Source organism: Anser anser (assembly GCF_964211835.1).
Source record: "Anser anser genome assembly, chromosome: W".
In the NCBI taxonomy this organism is placed as follows: Eukaryota; Metazoa; Chordata; class Aves; order Anseriformes; family Anatidae; genus Anser; species Anser anser.
In genome coordinates, this window is record NC_139731.1 from 820,676 (window position 1) to 841,156 (window position 20,481).

At 40.6% G+C, this 20,481-nt stretch overlaps 3 protein-coding genes across 7 annotated transcripts in view; 2 read left to right on the forward strand and 1 right to left on the reverse strand.

Annotated features, from left to right (window-relative positions):
- LOC310888674 (uncharacterized protein) overlaps window positions 1-20,481 on the forward strand; it is a 151,106-nt gene that overhangs the window by 97,309 nt on the left and 33,316 nt on the right. Inside the window, exons 1-4 of one of the 4 annotated variants that reach the window (XM_083815621.1) lie at window positions 17,057-17,411; window positions 17,711-17,799; window positions 18,128-18,282; window positions 18,355-18,553. The exons of the other annotated variants lie outside the window; for them this stretch is intronic. Of the exons in view, the coding sequence (XP_083671747.1) occupies window positions 17,373-17,411; window positions 17,711-17,799; window positions 18,128-18,282; window positions 18,355-18,553 (482 nt within the window). The 5' untranslated portion in view covers window positions 17,057-17,372. Of the gene's footprint in view, window positions 1-17,056; window positions 17,412-17,710; window positions 17,800-18,127; window positions 18,283-18,354; window positions 18,554-20,481 lie in introns of those variants that run through there. 4 annotated transcript variants of the gene reach the window in all.
- The window catches only part of LOC310888675 (ubiquitin carboxyl-terminal hydrolase 42-like), a 77,283-nt gene that overhangs the window by 49,614 nt on the left and 7,188 nt on the right, over window positions 1-20,481 (reverse strand). The window lies entirely within an intron of this gene.
- Window positions 4,600-15,353, forward strand: LOC310888677 (ubiquitin carboxyl-terminal hydrolase 42-like). 2 transcript variants are annotated; one of them, XM_083815628.1, is made up of 7 exons: window positions 4,600-4,819; window positions 11,835-12,038; window positions 13,119-13,229; window positions 13,656-13,723; window positions 14,446-14,557; window positions 14,918-15,058; window positions 15,252-15,353. In XM_083815628.1, the coding sequence occupies exons 3-6, from the start codon at window positions 13,191-13,193 to the stop codon at window positions 14,996-14,998; spliced, it is 300 nt and encodes a 99-aa protein (XP_083671754.1). In that variant the 5' UTR covers window positions 4,600-4,819; window positions 11,835-12,038; window positions 13,119-13,190; the 3' UTR covers window positions 14,999-15,058; window positions 15,252-15,353. The 2 variants fall into 2 exon arrangements, 1 of the variants encoding a protein (XP_083671754.1); XR_014576053.1 differs by lacking the exons at window positions 11,835-12,038; window positions 13,119-13,229; window positions 13,656-13,723; ... (1 more) ...; window positions 14,918-15,058; window positions 15,252-15,353 and adding an exon at window positions 5,653-7,478.

The following is a 20,481-nucleotide window of genomic DNA, read 5'->3' on the forward strand; positions in this document are numbered from 1 at the left end:
CTAGTAAGAATAAATCTGATCCACCACCCCTTATTCAAAATACATCAATTTCTAATTTGGAGATAACGTCTCTCTGACAAGGAAGTAGAAAAGCTGTAAATACCGATACAGTTTCCTCTCCCGATGTTCCATATACATACCAATGCTGATATGAGACATTGGCACAGTCTGATTAAGACAAGATTTTATGGAAGTTCATTGCGGTTCTATCTGTCAACTAATACTATTTAATGGAAGGATTTAAATCAGTAGAATTCCGTACTGTATGGCCAGTGTTACGAACAGAACTAATGATCAGCACTGTGCATATCACTCTGATACAGGTTGGTGCCTCACGGAGAACTTGTGTTTCTTCATAGAATGTTTTTCCATTTTTCTCCATTATCTGGAGAAACATTGGCTGTTCCCCCGTCGCCCCCACCCCTTTTTTCTCAGAGCAGGAGGTGGAGGGAGGCAGAAACGTGTTTTTATTTTGAGCAGTGTCCCGGGACACCGGTGGCTATCCAAAAGGCAAAAGAAGGAAACAGAAAAAGACAATACACTCATGCAGAAGGTAGTGAAAGTGAAATAGAAAGGAAACGCAGAAAGGTAGAAAAGGAGCTTTCAAATATTTTCAAATATTCATAGCCACTGTATTTGTTCTCCCCACATAGCTGAAAAAACAACACTTGAAACATATTTTTCAAAACATATTTTAATATCCAGCAGACTGTTCAGTCATCAAGCATTTAAAGACTGTTTTAAATAATCTCTAGATTAATCTAAAAGGAATCCCATAAACATGCTGCAGCCGCTTACCTTTAATATACTCGCTGGATGCGATGGAGCTGTATTTCTTGCTTTCACCTGCACTGGAAGGCTTCCCTTCCTTGTGAGGTTGTTTACTGCCCTCACTTCTGCATTGCTCTCATAAAGAGCCATCTGGAGGATGGGATTCTTCCTTCTTCTCCCGGGTTTTCTTCTGGAAACGAGGATCTAAGTATTCCAAGAAGCCTTTCACTTTCCTGATGTTTCTCCTTTTTCCTCTTTTTGTTACGCTTGCGACTGGCATTGTCAAAGTGGAGCGCAGAGAAATACAAATCATCAAGTCTGAAAGAAACATGCAAGTTAAAAAGAGAAAAAAAGATGTGGCACTTGTTGCATATAGGAAACTTTATTTATTTTACCACAGGGGATGATTTGCCGCATGTCAGCTATTTTGTGGTACTTTGTGCACATGTAACTTCCTTTAGATGCAGCAAACTTAAGCCCTCAGATTGAAGGACCATAGGTCCTGGTTGGTACACAGATCATTAACAATGGTTAGCTCTGGAATATGTGCAAGTAAAAAAAAAAATGTTTTAACCTAATCCAGAATGGTGTGCAGATGTGATTCGAACTACGTGGTCCAAAGCTAGTGCTCTGACACAATTCAGCAATATCTTTCCTGTCTTCACTGATCAACCTAATGATCCCCAGTCATGATCCCCAGCCAGATTATGCTATCTAAATAACTTAGAAACTATGAAAAAAACCTAAAACGAAACATGAGAAGCACCCGGAAAAGAATTAGGAAAAAAACTGCTGATTATGCTGGAATCCCTGCTTACTTGGATTCCTTCTCTCCCTGTTTATCTTCAGACTTCTTTTTCTTCTAGAACTTCTTATATTTTTTCATGTTTTCACCACCTAAAAGCTCCTTTTCTACCTTTCTGCGTTTCCTTTCTATTTCACTTTCACTACCTTCTGCATGAGTATATTGTCTTTTTCTGTTTCCTTCTTTTGCCTTTTGGATAGCCACCGGTGTCCCGGGACACTGCTCAAAATAAAAACACGTTTCTGCCTCCCTCCACCTCCTGCTCTTAGAAAAAAGGGGTGGGGGCGACGGGGGAACAGCCAATGTTTCTCCAGATAATGGAGAAAAATGTAAAAACATTCTATGAAGAAACACAAGTTCTCCGTGAGGCACCAACCTGCATCAGAGTGATATGCACAGTGCTGATCATTAGTTCTGTTCGTAACACTGGCCATACAGTACGGAATTCTACTGATTTAAATCCTTCCATTAAATAGTATTAGTTGACAGATAGAACCGCAATGAACTTCCATAAAATCTTGTCTTAATCAGACTGTGCCAATGTCTCATATCAGCATTGGTATGTATATGGAACATCGGGAGAGGAAACTGTATCGGTATTTACAGCTTTTCTACTTCCTTGTCAGAGAGACGTTATCTCCAAATTAGAAATTGATGTATTTTGAATAAGGGGTGGTGGATCGGATTTATTCTTACTAGTGTTAATATTTGCTCTTGAATAGTGCTTAATATCTGGTAATGCATCAATCAAGCGTCAAAAATAAACTTAAAAATGTGTAAGGCTTATCTCGTTGGTCGATACAAAGACCAAGGGCTTTTCTCTTTTCTCTTTTTTTTCTTCCCAGTATTGTTTTTCTGTTTTCCTTCTCACTGCAGTCTTGATTTTGTTTCTTGTCCCTTAAGTATGTTTTCAATGTGTTGTTGAAACATTTTCCCTTTCAATCCGAAAAAAGGAGCTGTCACTGGTGTCTGCAAGTTGAAGACTGGAGCTTATCTGAAAATCACTGAGCCCAAGAGCTGTCACCTTACTCTTCCAATAGGACAAGGATGTCTTCATTTCTCAGTTAAATGCATTTTTCAGGTTTGTGTATTATTTTCTCAGGAATGGAAAGTGTGCGCACAATTTGCCAGTTGTGGGACTAGGAGTTCTCTTACTTCCTGTGCTTTGTTTAACCTGTCTTAAGTTTAATGGATAGCAATCAAGGTGTACTAGAAATCTGAAAACACTTTATGCTTTGTTCTCTCAGTCATTTTGGTATAACAAACTAGCTTATGGTTTAAACCCTCCATTAGGTTAGCGGTTTCCCTAAACGTAACAAGTCCCTGTGTGCTACAGTAAGACAGTAACAAAAAATTAAGTATAGAAATTCATCCTGTCGTTATTCAGCTTCTGCCTATGGACACACAATTATGCTTATTTAAAGCGGTATCATATTGAAACCTAATCAGCATGTTAGAAAGCACTTAGTATCAGTTATCGGCTTTTGTCCTGGAGGGCTGAGGTTTGTTTTGTTTTGTTTTACATTCAGCATTTCCTTTTCTAGCTTCCATTCCCCTGTTGTTTTGCATGAGGAAAACATGCAGCTTTACAAAGTAGAACGGAAAGAGATGCTTTTCAGTCTAACTTTTCAGTTTTTTGTAGGAGTTTTAAATGTGGTAGGTGCAAAACAGCATAAGTACTGCTGCCAAAGTTATATTCAAACAAGTATTTCTTGGAGAAGCAGAAGAAGCCCAGGGAGAAATAAATTTACAAACATGCTCTTCATGCTCTCCTTTCCCAAGATTTCTCTGAGATATATCCCATAGTCTGTGGGTTTTGAGGTATGTGGTTCCCAGGAGTGAAAAGGAGGGCCAAACATCTCTCCTCGCGCATCTCAACGTGCCAGGGCTTTAGTGTACTGCCACTTATGGCTCCGCTTTTCACCTGGAAAAAGCGACCTCATGCTGTAAACTGAGGAGCCCTGCTATTGTTCTACTTGTTGTTTTTTTTTTTTTTTTTTTCCCTGCTCATACAGGCTTAGAAATGTGCTGATGAAACAATAAAAAAGCCAGCTTGGTACATCTCCTTACAAAAAAAAATAAATACAAACTTGAGCTCCTGATTGGCTTCATGCTGAACTCTGTGCTGTTCTTGTCATAATCTTGGTCTCTCAGTAGATAATATGGTTTAATTACGAATAGAATCATGTGATGAAGAAGATCTCACACTGCAACAAATCCAACATCTCAAATGAAATTTTACATTTTCCGTGATTTTCTTTCTGAGCAGAAGTGTGTAGTATTAAATATATATATATATATCTGTGAGGAAGCCACGGTCGCAGTTACTCAGATATTTTAATAAGCACTTGCAGTAAGATAAATTGCTGCATCTTTTAGCATTATTTAATTGTAGGGTTAGAGACATGTTGATTCAACAGAGCTGTAAAGTTTCTAAGAGGTCACTTTGAAAAATACCAGCTAAATTACAGGCAAGACTGCACCCGTTCTTAAAAACAAACAACCCCCCCAATCATCTATTTTCCTCTTACAGATAACTGAAGTAATCCCCGAAGAACACAGTTCACTATCCAAAGGCAAGTTTTATTTTTAAACATTTTCTACATTTTATACCTAGCTGCAACTTAACAACCAGTTAACAGTCGGTGACAATCCTGTTCAGTGTTGAAAATGTCATTCTGGCATAGGAAACAAAGGACTTCATCTTCTTGCTTTTCTTCTTGGATCTTCACGTTCCAGATACGTGAGAGAAAGAGCAGCGTTAAAGCAGTTAAATTCCTGCATTCCTAAGTGCTCTCTCTAGCCAGTTTCTGAACGCTTCTGTTCTGTGGCTAGGATTTGGTCAGCTTGACCACAAGATCACTAAAAAAGCAGGTAGCTTTGTCCTAATATTCTGTACAGTTGACCAATTTTAGCATAGAACTGAAATGCAGTCAGTTTAATGGGAGGGCTTTGGAAGCTGCCTTCTCCAGTCAGTCCAGCCCTGTAGTCAGAGAGCAGATCAAGCCGGGTGCAGGGTTGTGACTTCTCTCTTTAGAAAGAAAACCACTGAGCCAGACAGCTCCATGTTGAGTATCACAACAGGGAATGACATTTCTTCCCTTTGTCTTTCAGATGCAGAGCTTACTGATGGAAGCCTTCAATACTCAGACTAAACCTACCATCAAAACCGACGACCTTTTTACCATCCAAACCAACCATTTTTCCATCAAACCCAACAACTTGGGTTTTGAAATGAAACTGGTAAGCCACAAGCCTTTATTGAATCTATTTTGCAGTGAAAGGGTTTTCTCTGTAGCCTGATCATTTAAACTGTTGTGCTTAAAAGAAGGTCACTTGCAAGAGCAGTTATAATCCATGCTATAAAATTGAATCATCCTCTAGAAAGAAAAAAAAAAGGAGCAATTATCTTGCATGTACTCCTGATAAAGGAGGAGCTACACAATGGTATATAGTTTCACACTTTATTTTTGAGAATGTCCAGGCTTAAGTAACAGCTCTTGATGATAAATGAAAAGATTAACACGCAGTGGATTTACACAGAACATTACATTTGTAACAATGATCGATACAGAGTATTTGTCATGCAAATCACCTGTGTGCACCGAGGAATACTTATTTCAATATATATCTGTACAGTATTTACATTTTATATTTAAACTCTAACTCGAAACATTTTCCAAGAAAATACAGAAATGAAACTGGTAAGCCACAAGTCTTAATCTGCAGCATTTGGTCTACAACAGACCTGGCTTTTCCAGCAAGCATATCTACATAGATATGTAACAAATCTTAAAAAATAGGCATTGTTTTTATCTATGAAGCATTATAAATGCTGCTTGGTTTATAAAGCTTCAGTTTTGTACCCGTTTAAAACTGTTCAAAATGTTAAGTGATTTAGAGCTTACTTTGTCAGAATATTTTAAAATTTAAGTCAGTCCAGGGGAGTTTAACTGTTATATACAGTTCTCTCCTAGATTGCACTGGCAACAGGGCAGCAATTTAATGCTAGAAATAATATACTTCCTGCTACAATCTCCTCAGTTACATGTTACTCTAAATAATTATTTCTGCAGGGTATAAGAACTTCAAATACAGCAAACGAACTCTCAAGGCATTTCCTTTGTGCTTACCGGTAGACACCGTCGCCTGGCTAGATAAACAGATTTTCTTGAAGGTGTTATTTCAGCATATAAGAATTGATTAAAAAAAAAAAAAGTGCTTCATGGCTTATTGGTTTTGTAATCTCACAGTTCTCCAGGAATACTTGATTTGCTGCATTTCACCATTACGCTCGTCAGTAGCACTGATTCTGGTTTATCACTATTTGCATTACAAATCTCCTTGTCCAAAGCCTAAACTGATGTATGCACTGCTTGAAAACAAAACGTGAAGTTGCAGAGCAGAAGACTCAAGTCATTAGGTTAGCAGCTGCGTAACCATACTGCTTTCCAAACATAAGATGTAGAGCTTACTGAGTTTCTATGAAGAGTTTAAATGGCTCCCATTAAGCAAAGATGTCCCCACACTGATACTTCCTCTTAAGCAAGGATTCTACCTCCTTTGGCTGAGGCTTGCTCCCTTACTCACATTCGAACATTCATCCAAGTAGCCTGCAATTCCACGTTTGTGGGGGAAAGTCTGTAGAATAGAAAAGGTTCCTCCAGTCTCTTCCTCTCAGCCTTTTTTTGAAGCATGCAATAAAGCAAAACTTTCACAGGCTGACCTTCCATGCAAAACAAGGCAACTTAGTAAGACAGGAACCGCAAAACTGATTGTTCTTTAAAGTTAAAATGAGATTTGAAATAGATCAAGTTAGCAAGTGTTGTTAAGTCCGTAAGTAAGTCTCTTTTTGCCAATGCAGCACAGTTCCCTATCATGTAGCCAGAGCTGCTTCTGTAGCTCCAAGAAGCAAAACTGCTTTGACAAAATACTGTGTCATGAAAGCATTCGTTGGCGCAGGAGGCACAGCTCAGGTTCAACAAGTTTGTGAAAAAATGAGTACTAACAGAAGCAGCAGCGTCCAAAGAAACACTTTATGTCCCCACTGCAAAATGAGGGGCTTTACCTTGAGTGTTATGCACGCTGTCAATAGAAAAGCACTGTAACAGAATCTGCCACGGCAGTTTGTATGTTACTGAAAGACCATCAGAGTGGGACTGCAGAAAGATCTTTCAGAAGTTCCAAAAAAACATGTGGGGGTGGGAGTTTAGTTGTGTTAGATAACACAATCTTAGATAAAGATTTTGGTCTTAACGTAAAAGTAAGGGCGTCTACTGATTTCTTCAACTCCAACAACTGAAGCACAAGTCTGAAAAATCGCCTTTAAGAATGCAATGAAAATATTTAACTCTTCTGTATGGTCATAGTTTGTTGTCAAGCAAAGGAATGAATGCTGATGCCTTAACTATCTAGGGCTGTAGCTTACAGAAAGACTACACCTTCCTGTTTTTTTCCCTTTAAAAACGTTAAATGCATGTGAAATTATTTGGGGGTGTTTTCGCATGCAAAGCCTAATGCAACGCGTGCAAGCCCTGTCATCTTCTTCCTTTAGTAGTGTCGCATTAAGGGGTGTAGCTGATTGACCGTTACGGGTCCGGTCGGCTTCAGGGTACTGAACTATCACGGCCACGGATTCACCAACAACGCAGCACGCCCTCGCTCTAGTCGCGTTCAAGGAGAACTATCACGGCCAGGAACAATGCAGTTAAGTGCAGTTTATTACGGCAACAGATACACAGGTCCTTTGGATTGCCAGTGATAAATTCACTGTCTGCAAAAGCAAGCTAGCATGCATGAAATGCACAGGTACAAAGCCTAGGTATTAAGACGTTAAAAAGCATAAAGACACCAGAGATTTCTAAGTTTCCGTGGAGACGCCTGGTATAACCAAGCGTTCAGATCTTACCTCACAGCATCCCAATGGGCCATGGGGGGGGTGGGGGGGTGGGGGGGTGAGAGGCTCAGCCTGTCGACTGATGTCAGAAGGTATCCTTCGTGACAGTATCTTCCCCAACATTCCCTTTCTCTTAAGCCAATTTACATTATTTTCTATCTTTTAGGTGGAGCTTGAGTGACTCCAGTCATGCATATCTTGGTTGTGATTGGTAGAAATTATCTCGCTTGCGTTTAAAGGTACAGGCTCCGAGAAATTCAGAGGATGTGCTCAGTGAGGGGTGGTTGCACCTTGGAGGCGGGTAGCTTTTGGGATGGAGGTGTGCGTATAATGCCTAGTCACTTAAGGCAATTACTCCACAAGGAGTAACCTTACTCCTGTAACTTAACTACTGGAACTACTTTAAGCTTTAACTACAGCATATCTAAAACATAAGAAGGATGTTACTATGTAAAAAGCAGATGAAACCAGTCCTTAAATCTTACTGCTTATTGTGCGTGAGCAAACTGGCATGAGTTTTAGCTATACTGGCAAATATCAAAGCACACCTGTGTAGTCCCAAAGCTGGGAGAAAAACAAGGAAACCTTGAAGAAAATGGGGAGGCCTGTAGCTTGTGTAGTCTTTTAGCTGAGAAAATAAGGAAGGAGAGAGACAGGTAGCCTTGAGCTAGCAGAAGCAAGGAAGAGAAGGGATAAAAGGGAAAAAACAAGAAGGAGAAAACCAGCTCCAGACTGACCTATAGTAACCTTTTGCTCATTAAGGGTCATTAACACATTAGAAATCACACCTGTCAAAATGCTAATCTATGCTAATGTGGGATTCGGTGTGTGTCCCCCTCCTCCTGTACCCCCTCCCCCCCGGCGTTCCTCTGTAATGCGCAAGCTCAGTAGAGATAAGTTAGGTGAGCTGTAATAACCAGTCAAAAGGAGCCAAAGAGAGAGTTTTCACAAGTTTCCTGTGTATGAATGACGGTGATTCGAGTCAGAGGTGTGCTTGCTTTGCGAAAGATAGCCAAGTACCTGACTCTGCAGAGTTCTGTAATTAATTATGTAATTAAAAGACCTTCGTGTGCATTCCGACTCGGGGTGCTTATTGGCGCGGTGCACTGGGCACGAACCCGCGGACAACATCTGTACTCAGTGTGATGCCTACAGACAATCCTTTCCTGTTGGGACCTGCATATTTTTCTGTGCATTCAACACAAACCCTTTGGCACAACTAGTTCCCTACGTAGCTGCCAGTCCACCACTCAGTTGCACTTCTGAAGAGGAAAAGCTATTTCCATCTAACGTAGGAGCACATACTCTAAATGCAAGCTTCGCTCAGCTGGTCATTTACTGCAGGACAAGATTTGAAAACTGTTGTTGAGATTCTGTTGGGTTTTCTGCTTACAGAAAAATCAAGTGCTAGATCGCCCTCTACTCCACTTTGTAGTGCTGCATTTAATGGAGATTCAAATAATTTCATTTGCTCCTCCGTTTATGGACAATGAGCTGAAGGAACAGGTACAGCACATTAGCCTGGAATGCCTTCCCTCCCAACCAAAGTAAACTGGAGCTGTAACTAACACAAGCAGAAGCAAGGCTTCCACGTTTTCAGCTGAATAAAGTTCCAACAAAGTCATCCTCTGGGATTTGAAGCTTACTTCAAACTATAAAATTTACAGTTAACGTCTTCACTTAGTTTGTCCAATTTTTGCATTATCGCTCAGCTGTGTGCTCATTTATAAGTCGATGAATGTATACAAGCTGCTGATCAAGTCCTATGTCTTGTTTGCAATTCTTCGTTTCCTTGTTGCCAGCATATTGTAAAGCGGATCCCTGCTGCTACTTGCTCTAGAAGAAAAGGAATCATCGTTTTGGTTACCAAATACCCGCTTCTGAAAACCAGAAGTGTTTTGTTCTCTCTTCCCTTTGAATGACTCCACACCTCTCATCAGATAATGGATTGCTGACCTAGAATCAGAGAACATCCCAAGGTGGAAAGGACTCACAATAATCCCCGAGTCCAACTCCTGGCTCCACACAGGACCACCCCAAAAGCAGACCCTACGTCTGAGAGCATCGTTCAAACACTTCTTGACCCCCGTCAGGCTCGGTGCCATGACCACTGCCCTGGGCAGCTGTCCCAGTGCCCGAGCGCCCTCTCAGGGCAGCACCTGAGGCGCACGGGGCTCGGCGGGGCGGCCCGGGAGGGGAGGAGGACGGCGGGGCGAAGCGGCGGCTCCCTCAGAGCCGTCTCCCCGCCGCCTCGCCCGCACGTCGGGGCTTTTTCGTGTCGCGCCCTCGGGCTCTCGCCGCGGGCGACGTGCTGCTCCCCAGCGCGGACGCCTTGCGCGCGGCGCCTGCCCGCGGCGGCGGCGGGAGGGAAACCCCAACCGCAAAGCCCTCCCGGCAGGGAGAGCTCGGGGTGAGGGCCGATCCGGCACCGACAGTAAAGACACGCCGGAGGAAACGCTCTGCTTGTAGCCGTGAGCACCGCGGCCAGGTTAAAAAGGCGTCACGCTGGAGCTCCGAGTTGGGCGGCGTTCCGAGGCCGTCGTGGCAGTTGTGGAGACGGCCTCGGCTGAGGTGGCGGCTGCTGTCGCTGCTGTCCCCTCTGTCCCCGCTGTTGCCGCTGTTCCCGGCGCCTGGAGACCCCCGGCAGCCCCCTGTGACAGGACCTGTGGCCCCGGGGAGCAGGACCTGTGGCCCCCCGTGCCCGCCGCCTCGTCGGCCATCCCGGCAGCAATCCTGCCAGCACAGAATAGCTCACTGGCGTTACGTGCGTTTCAGGGTAAAGTGACGATTAACTTCTATTTCCTGGCTTGGGTGCTGCTTTATTCTTTAACGAAGCTTCAGGTTTAAAGGTTAAACTCAGTTATGTCAAGGTTAAACTCAGTTTCGTGAATGGCATCTTGGACAAAATCTTAAGCTGTGATTGACTCTCTGCTTAACAGAGGCCAAGCGTGTACCTACTGAGCAGCAGGTCATAAGTGATAAGCCCTCACAAATTAACTTGCTATCACAAAGTGACGCCCAGAAAAAGTGTATTCAAAAGCTAGGCTCATTATAGAATCACAACAAACCCATCATGACTGGTGCAGTAGACAGTGCGGTAGAGGGCGAGCCCTGGAAAGACAGAAGTAAAGTAGCAGCGAAATGCAGGTACCTTTGTGCACACGAAACAGAAAAGCGCAGGCAGTAAAGTAATAGTGTTCCATTGCTAACGCGAGCAACAATTATATATAAATCACAACCATTATCTATTAGATAATAGGTAATAATTAATAGATAATTGCAAAGCTCCAAAAATGCAATAAATAACTGATTCCCCTCAGAGAATGTCATTTACATTTTTATATTAAAAAGACTCCAGAGTTGTAATGGATTAAAATCCTACGAAAGTGAAAGAAATGGCATCAGCCACTAGTTCTGCAGAAGCTAAAAGTAATACTGATAGAGTTTGGATGGAAATTTTTACTTTGTGTGTTTAGTTTGGGGATTCCTTTTAAATCATTCATACCAGCAATTTAGTTCTTAAAGGCTGTTTCTTTGAGATTAAGTGACAGGACTTCTACTACTCAAGTACTACGCAAGTAAGCGTGCGCTTTATCCTGCCTCCGTTTTCTTCAAAACAAAAGTAGAAAATGCAGTTCTTACTTGTTGCACTGATAGAGAACGGGACTACTGTGAATAAAGACTTCCAAAGCGATTCCCCTAAGGCAACTGAAGTGACTGACGTTACAGAAATTAATTTTGATATATTTACAGTCGACAGAGAAATATGGGGAGCATTTTGTAATGCACAGATTCATCCGTGTCTTTTCTGTTTTGCAAAGAAAAGCGTTTGATTGTTGCTATTCACAGCTTCCATTATTCACAGGTTTTTGAATGCTAACATTGCTCAGGAAAAGATCTGATATTTGTAGGGGTACCGTCATTCCTAGTTATTTGTTTTTACATTGTCCTTGCATTTATTACCATATAATTTCAAGTCTAAATTTGTGGTTTAAGTTATAATAAGGAAAAAAGCAGTAGTTGAGGTAATCAGGTTAAAGATTATAGATGGAGAGGAACTTGGCGTTAGATACTAAAAACAGGATGGCAGTTAGCCTTGCCTTAGAAAAATTAAAATGGTTGACTAAACTTTTTTTTCCCAAAACGTTGTGTTGACCAGCCAATTTGAATTTGGCGGTATTAAAGCTGTCTGCAATAAGTTTTTCTGTTTTGGATTGTAGCTAGTTCCTCTAGGTGCTCCCGCAGAATAGTATTTTTACTATACCTATATATACTTTACATATTTACTATACCTATATATACCTAATGCCTTTCTTAGAAACAAACAAACAAAATCTCTTTTTAAATATAACTTTCTTGCAGTTGTTAATGATGGAATTGCTCCGCCACAAAGGATTCTTTTTCCACCTGAGAAGATACGTATGGATTGGCAAGAAACACAAAGTGTTGGAGTTGGCCTGTACAATCTTGGCAACACACGTTTTCTTAATGCTACTCTACAGTGTTTGACCTACACCCCCCCCCCACTTGCCAATTACATGCTTTCTCTTGAGCACAGCCAGTCATGTGAGTACTTTCTAACAGTATTTTAAATCTGTTGGATAGCTCTGAAGGTGAAAGAACAGCAGTGATTCTGTGGGACAAAGTTACTTGCCTGATTTTACCTGTAGAAGCTGGCTTTGAGCATTGTATTAGCAGTGGGCTCAGAATAGCATATGGAGTGCGTTTAATGCACCATGTGTGTTTTTTGTTTGTTTTTTTAAAAGGATCTTTTCTTGCTTCATGGGAATAATGAAGTGCATTGGACAGTAATGCATTTAATGAACATTTGGCATTTGGGCTATTTGGGCTTCCTGCTGCTAGAAAGGCAATAAAATTTAGGATGTTGGCATCATAGGTCTTTAGTCTTCACAGCCTAGGTTCCATAATGCACTACAATAAATGGTCTGTTCGTTGTTGAACCAATTAAAAAAAAAAAACAAAACAAAAAACCAAAACCTAGAAAGCAATATGAGCTGTTATGAACATGACTAGATTTTTTTGTGGGACTGTATTAAAATCTAGACTGATTTTGTTCTAAATAAAATGTTGTACTATAAACTAAATGTTGTACTAAACGTGTATGCTTTTTAGGCTGGTATCTTTGTATCGATACCTAGAAATTTAACTGTTTTCTTCCTGTATATAGAAATTGTTTCAGTTAAGAATCCTGTTGAAAAAAGGAGGGCAGAAGTACTATTACATACATTACTTTAGTTTTTCCTTTCTCCCAAAGGACTCGTAGCTCTGTATCATGAAGCTCACCTGACAGCACTGTGCTGAAAATAACCCACATTCTCTTAATGCTGTATCATCAATGTCAAATATTCTTTCCTCATATATTTTGCAGGCTGTGGAGTTCACATTCCTGTCAGCCTTCACAAACGTGACTTTGCAGTAGTCTTTTAGATTTCTCATCACAAAATGCACTTGAACACAGGCTTAATGGATATTTTTATTCTATAAAGTTGTGTGAAATAAAATGTTACGAGACTGTTGGGACAAGGAGAGTGGATACTGTATCTATAGTTTAAATGTTACTTATATGTTTGTTTGTAGTTATGTCTGTTTCGCTGGACTGGGATGCTTTCTTCTTTCACTCTTCAGGTCGTGAACAAGATTTTTGCATGATGTGCACGATGGAGACTCCCATTAACCAGGCCCTGCGTTGCACTGTTGATGCCATCGAGCCTACGCGTGTTATCAATAACCTCAGTCGTAAGTGGCTTCAGATGTGTTTCTTTTTCAGTATCTTGTAATCTTCAAATAATTATTTGATGTGTATAAATGGTTTTAACACTATAAAGAAGAGAGATTTTAGAAATACGAGAATTATTTCATTTTTAAATGAGGTAAATACTATCATCTTCTTATTTAGGAATAGGACAACATTTCCGTTTTGGCAGTCAAGGAGACGCACACGAGTTCTTGCGCTATACTGTTGATGCTATGCAGGAAGCGTGCTTGAATGGAAGCACCAAGTCAGCATAAACAAATTCACTTTTATACGTTCTCTAGCACCTTGTAGTCCTTTATTTACTATCAAAACTGAAAGTCTACGTCATCCTTGGTTTTCATAAAACTCTTTGAAGAGTTAACTGTGTGCCTTAAATCTTCTGAGGTCTGATTATAATTTATTTCCAGATTGGACAGATCTTCTCAAGCTACCACCATCATTCATCAAATATTTGGAGGATTTCTAAGATCAAGAGGTACTTTTAAAAATATTCCTGTCCTTAGAACTGATCTGTGTCTTTTGTCGGTAGTAAAGCAGTCTGCAGTTTGTCTAATGTAGTATCTACCGACAACTTGAATTTGGACAGTTAGTCTCCTTCACGTATTGTTCAGCATTTATATTTTGCTTCCAGTGAAGTGCTTGAATTGCAAAGCAGTTTCGGATACGTATGAGGCATTTCTTGATATCACTTTGGATATAAAGGTAGGATGTTTTGTAAATATAATTCATGATGTTTAAGTACATGTATAACTTTCTAAATTAAACTTGTTTAACTTAAAAAACCAAACCACACACAATGTTAAAATATAAGAGCTTGGTGGTGGTTAGAAAGTGGATTGGACTTTGTCCTTCTGTGGAACCCCTGTAAATAGTCTCCACGTTTACATTGGGTTTAAGGGGAAAGAATTTTATGTCTGCACAAATTATGATACTGTCATACTTCTTTGTTGTTCTACCTCAATATACATCTAATTGTTAGACTGCTGGATTTGTTCCCAGTATTGATGACAAAGCACACTATAGATGCTGTCTGTGTTACTGGAAAATGATTTGTTTCAAAGAAAAATGACTTCCAGGTGAGGTAAACGCTGAGCATGCTATTCAAATAGCATAAGCATGCATGAGACATTGAAACGAGTTTGTTTTGGGGGCGAAAAAGAAGATGCTTTCAAACACTTGTCTCTGCTTGTTTTTAAGGTGTAAAAAGATGGTTCCTGCATCCAAGAGATTTACCATACACCGTTCTTCCAACGTTCTCACAATATCACTGAAAAGATTTGCAGATTTCACAGGTGGAAAGATCAACAAGGTATATTTACCGCTGTAATGCAACTTTGTCATCATGTAATGGGACATCCCCCAAAGCTGAAAGTTGTTAATATTTTCAGACAATAATTGTAGACTAACGACTGTGGCTTATTCTTTCTCTTAATATCAGTAAAGTTCCTGCTTGACAAGAAGCATATACTTTCCTCTGAGAAGGCTAATTCGTCAGAAAACAGTTCTCTGCAACTTCTAGTATTAAACGTTGCTTATGGGAAGACTTATTTTTAGTGAATCAAGAGATATATTCATATAATTCCAGTCTCTGTTTTTTGGAAGTGTTTTTCTCTGGCTAGTCCACGAAGTACTCTGATATAATTTTTCTGTCTTCTTGGTCTCTCTTTAGGAGGTAAAATATCCTGAGTATTTGGACCTCCGAGACTACATGTCTCAATCAAGTGGAGAACCACTCCTCTACACCTTATAAGCGGTGCTGGTGCATCATGGTATCAACTGTCGCTCAGGACACTATGTATGCTACATGAAGGTAGAAGTCAACATCATTTCTAACAGGGTAAAGGTTGTGCTGGCAAACCAGTTAAAGTGTTACTAGTAGTACTGTTTCTAGGGAAAAAGATTTCATTATATGTTTATTTGACACGTGTGTATTTTATTCCTATCTGTGATTTCATTTGGAAAACATGCAATTCATCTAAAGATATCGTTGTCTTTATTTGCAGGCTGGTAATGGACTTTGGTATCAGATGAATGATGCAAAAGTAGTCCGTACTGACATTAAAAGAGTTCTTGGTCAGCAAGCTTACTTACTTTTTTATATCAGGTAAATATGAAATAAATATTAAAATGTGTTCAGAAGAGATTTACTCTCCTGTTATTGATACTTTTCTTTTTGCAAGTGTTTTTCTTTCTCTCCCAGGAAAAGATTATTGTTTATCTAATTCAGTTCTGTCTAACCTGAGATTCTCTGTCATTTATTATCTTTTGTTGCTTGGCCTTAAACTGCAGCACTTGTGTAAATTGCTGTATATGTGTTATCTGTAGCTGGCTAATTTAGAGAAGGAGAGAAATGAAGGTCATCTGTGGTGTAAGAATGAATTATTGCTCTGAAAGTGATAGTCATAGTAGGAAGACTGTTACCTACTTTTCAGTTTGTAGTCTTGGCTAAGTCTTCTGTAGAAAAGGCTTCCATATCGTATGAACTGCTCCTATAAAATTATAGGATGGGATTTAATCCAAGAGTAGGCTGAAAGAAAAACTAAACTGAGATCACTGCTCTTTTCTGAAGGCGCTATGATTTGACGCTCGGAGAACGTGCTTTTCACTTAGCAGCACCATCTTATCCCTGTTCATTCCCCCCTGGTCAGCGGGGAGCTAACAGTAAGCAGGCTGGATTTCTGGGACCACGACTTCCTCCTCATATGATTAAGGTAATTTAGGGAAGCGGGAGGGCAGATAATGGCACCAAACAGATAGTGGGTTTGGGATTTGGTGTGGGGTTTTTTGTTTGGTTTTTGGCATCTTCGTTTTGTTTTCCTTCCCACGCTGCAGCTTCCTTCACAGCCCTCATGATACGGCCAGAGTCATTCAAACAGTGGTTACTGCTAAATTGCGCAGCCATGCGACTCCATTATTTATACCTCCTAGACAGCTTTGTAAAGCACAGAGAGCTACACTCTTTGACAATTTAAGTAGAGTGTACTAAGCCTCGAATCATTTAAAAGAGGACTTGTTTTTCCTATCGACGTCATTTTAGCTAAGACAGGGAAACCAAATTGTCTTATTCCTGAGCACCAGAACAATTATTCCAGGCTTTTTGGGGTATGTTTAAAGAGGAAAAGCAATATATTTGGGAATAGCTTTAGGTAATGTTAAGTTGTTTGGATGGTTTTCAAAAATGATGTTAATTTGATATCAATATGCAGTAAACCAAAAGCAGGAATTAAATACACTTATGGGACTTGCATTTATCTTTAAAGGGCAGTGTGTTTTGCTTTTTAGGTGTTAAGACCATTTGTAGAAATACTTAGTAGGAGAATGACATGTTTAAAAATGTTAAATGCAGTGTCTGCATTAATCCATCTTGCAATTTCTTCTTTTTAAATACAGAATTCAAGTCGTTTAAATGGAAATGGATCCATAAAAGAGGATGCAAATACCACTGGTGTCACCCTAAAAAGGCCATCTTCAGCACCACCAATGGCCTGTGTTCAAAAACAGGCGATTACCAGGCCTTCAATTACTGATACGTCAAAAAACCAGAAGATCACCATCAGTATTCACAATGAATTGCCTGCTCGTCAGACTGTGTCACAGCCTGACTGTCTTAGCAGTGCTGTGGAGGATGAAGATCTCTACAAGGCTGTTCCTTCATCCACAATCACAAAGTCAGTAAAGCAAATGAAGCAAATACAAAAAAAAAAAAAAGAGTTTCTGCTGAAATTTTTGTGGAGCCAACAGTGAATGGAAATCCTAAACTCAGCTCTGATAACACAGTCCCTTACGGTGCAGAATCTTCAGGAAAATCTGAGGAGGAGTCAAAGGGCTTATTTAAAAGGAATTGCAATGCAATGTGGAATTTTGGTTGGAAAGGTAGTCCGTACATTGCAGAATTCCCATTCTTCCTGTCAGAATGCTGATGAAGGAAGATCCCAGCATGAGCTGCCAAAAACTGTTCCACTGAACGGTGCTATTAGTTTAATTAATGAATCTGAAGAAAACGGACTGAAACTTGATGATTCCACTTGCCAAGTTGAACCTGTTAAACCTTCTGAGATGTTCTTTTCTAAAACAAATGGATTGCTTGAAACATAGTAGTTTGCTCCATCGAGAATTTCTCACCTATGATGTATTCGGGAGTGTTTATCATGTTCCTAATTCAGGTGAAATGCTGAGAAAACACAGCACAAATTTGATCGTAACACTTTGTGATATTATCCCATTAGAATTTGCAGAGCTGAGCTGACATTAGAACTTGTCAGCTTAAGCTGAGCTGAGATCAAAATTCTTAAGTTTCATAAAGTAGATTTTGGGAGGTGAGTTGGGGTTATCTTTGAAGTGTAGATAATGCATACAACCCAAAGCGGTCTTGCTTAGCATTTAATGTAGAAATTCTGACAAGACTAGTCCTCAGTACAAATAGTATTTTTTCTGTCTGCTGACTTGTGCGTTTTAATTGCAGATGCCTGGAGCTATGCCTCCAGTCCCTCGAGAAGTCATCATGGAATCCCTCACAGCCAGCCAGTTGAACAGCTTGTCAGAGGAAATAAGGTAAAATGAGCACAGTCTGATTACGACAAGATTTTATGGAAGTTCGTTGCAGTTCTATCTGTCTACTAATACTATTTAATGGAAGGATTTAAATCAGTAGAATTCCGTACTGTATGGCCAGTGTTACGAACAGAACTAATGATCAGCACTGTGCATATCACGCTGATGCAGGTTGGTGCCTCACGGAGAACTTGTGTTTCTTCATAGAATGTTTTTCCATTTTTCTCCGTTATCTGGAGAAACATTGGCTGTTCCCCCGTCGCCCCCACCCCTTTTTTCTCAGAGCAGCAGGTGGAGGGAGACGGAAACGTGTTTTTATTTTGTGCAGTGTCCCGGGACCTCCGAAATCTACTGAGAATGATGAATACCTTGAACAGTACCAATGTGATGACCGTGGAGACAAGGAGAAACCAAGAAGATCAAATGAACATGAACTGATTTCAAAAGAAAACGTTTTCTACATCAAAGAGTCTTCTGAGACTGGTGAGAAATTGCAGCAAACTTCCTCTCTAAAGTCTGACACTGAATGTAGTTCTAAAAACCTTTCCTCCTTAGCTATTACAGGTAGATGCCAAGATACAAAGGACGAGACTAAAAAAACTGACAAAGAGCATTACCCGAGAAAGAGGGAACATTCTCCTACTGAAGAGAAGGAGAGTCAAAAAGATGGTCATTCCAGCAAGAGAAGGTGCTCTCGGAGTGTGGAAGTTGTTAAGCAAAAGCGTCACAAGCAGGAGTATTGGGAGGGAAGCAGGTACAGATCTTTCCATAGTGAAAGGAACAGCCCTGATAATGGCAGAAGACCAGTAAAATATTCAAAGTACAGATCTCGAAGCAGAGGAAGATCAGAACAAGATAGCACTAGATATTACCATTCCAAAGGGGAAAGAAGTTGGAGCAGAGAAAGATACTATCAAGATGAACCACGGAAATGGGAAAAATGTAGATATTACAAGGATTGCTATTCACCTCATGCAGCAGGAGACAGTAGAGAGAGAAAGTTCTCTCACGGTGATAAAGACTTTGACAAATTGACTCAGACTTACTCCAGCAGGTCACATAAGCATTATCATTACAAAAGCAGATGGCCTCACGGTTCCCTCTTGAGAGAGGAAGATGTACATCACTTTAGCACACCCAGAGCAGACTCACATCGTTGCTCAGTAGCTCAGCAACATTCTGGAAAACATTCGCGTGAGAGACATGCACTTCCACCTGTGTCAGCTCATTTGGAGAACTGTCGCCAGAAAAAGGCAAAAGAAGGAAACAGAAAAAGACAATATACTCATGCAGAAGGTAGTGAAAGTGAAATAGAAAGGAAACGCAGAAAGGTAGAAAAGGAGCTTTTAGGTGGTGAAAACATGAAAAAATATAAGAAGTTCTAGAAGAAAAAGAAGTCTGAAGATAAACAGGGAGAGAAGGAATCCAAGTAAGCAGGGATTCCAGCATACTCAGCAGTTTTTTTCCTAATTCTTTTCCGGGTGCTTCTCATGTTTCGTTTTGGGTTTTTTTCATAGTTTCTAAGTTATTTAGATAGCATAATCTGGCTGGGGATCATGACTGGGGATCATTAGGTTGATCAGTGAAGACAGGAAAGATATTGCTGAATTGTGTCAGAGCACTAGCTTTGGACCACGTAGTTCGAATCACATCTGCACACCATTCTGGATTAGGTTAAAACATTTTTTTTTTTTTTACTTGCATATATTCCAGAGCTAACCATTGTTAATGATCTGTGTACCAACCAGGACCTATGGTCCTTCAATCTGAGGGCTTAAGTTTGCTGCATCTAAAGGAAGTTACATGTGCACAAAGTACCACAAAATCGCTGACATGCGGCAAATCATCCCCTGTGGTAAAATAAATAAAGTTTCCTATATGCAACAAGTGCCACATCTTTTTTTCTCTTTTTAACTTGCATGTTTCTTTCAGACTATTTCTTTCAGCAATATCTTGCCACAATGCCCCAGCCCAGATGGGCTTGCCCCTGCGCTGCCAGTTGTTCTGCTTCCATTGCTGTAACCACCCCCACAGGGCATTTGCTACCATCCATGAATCAGTATAGAGATAGAGAACTGGCCACTTTTCTCGTTCAGCAATATCTAAAGCCAGCTGAATGGCTTTCACTTCTGCAAACTGACTCGATTCACCTTCTCCCTCAGCAGCTTCTGCAACTCGTCGTGTAGGACTCCATACAGCAGCTTTCCATCTCCGATGCTTTCCCACAATACGACAGGACCCGTCAGTGAACAAGGCATATTTCTTCTCATTTTCCGGTAGCTTGTTGTACAGTGGGGCTTCTTCAGCACGAACCACCTCCTCCTCTGATGATATCCCAAAGTATTTGCCTTCTGGCCAGTCCATAATCACCTCCAAGATTCCTGGGCGACTGGGGTTTCCTATTCGAGCCCGCTGAGTAATCAGTGCAACCCACTTGCTCCATGTAGCATCAGTTGCATGATGTGTAGAGGGGACCCTTCCTTTGAACATCCAGCCTAGTACCGGCAGTCGGGGTGCCAGGAGGAGCTGCGCTTCAGTACCGACCACTTCCGAAGCAGATCGAACTCCTTCATATGCTGCCAATATCTCCTTTTCGGTTGGAGTATAGCGGGCTTCAGATCCTCTGTATCCCCGACTCCAAAACCCCAGGGGTCGACCTCGAGTTTCCCCAGGTTCTTTCTG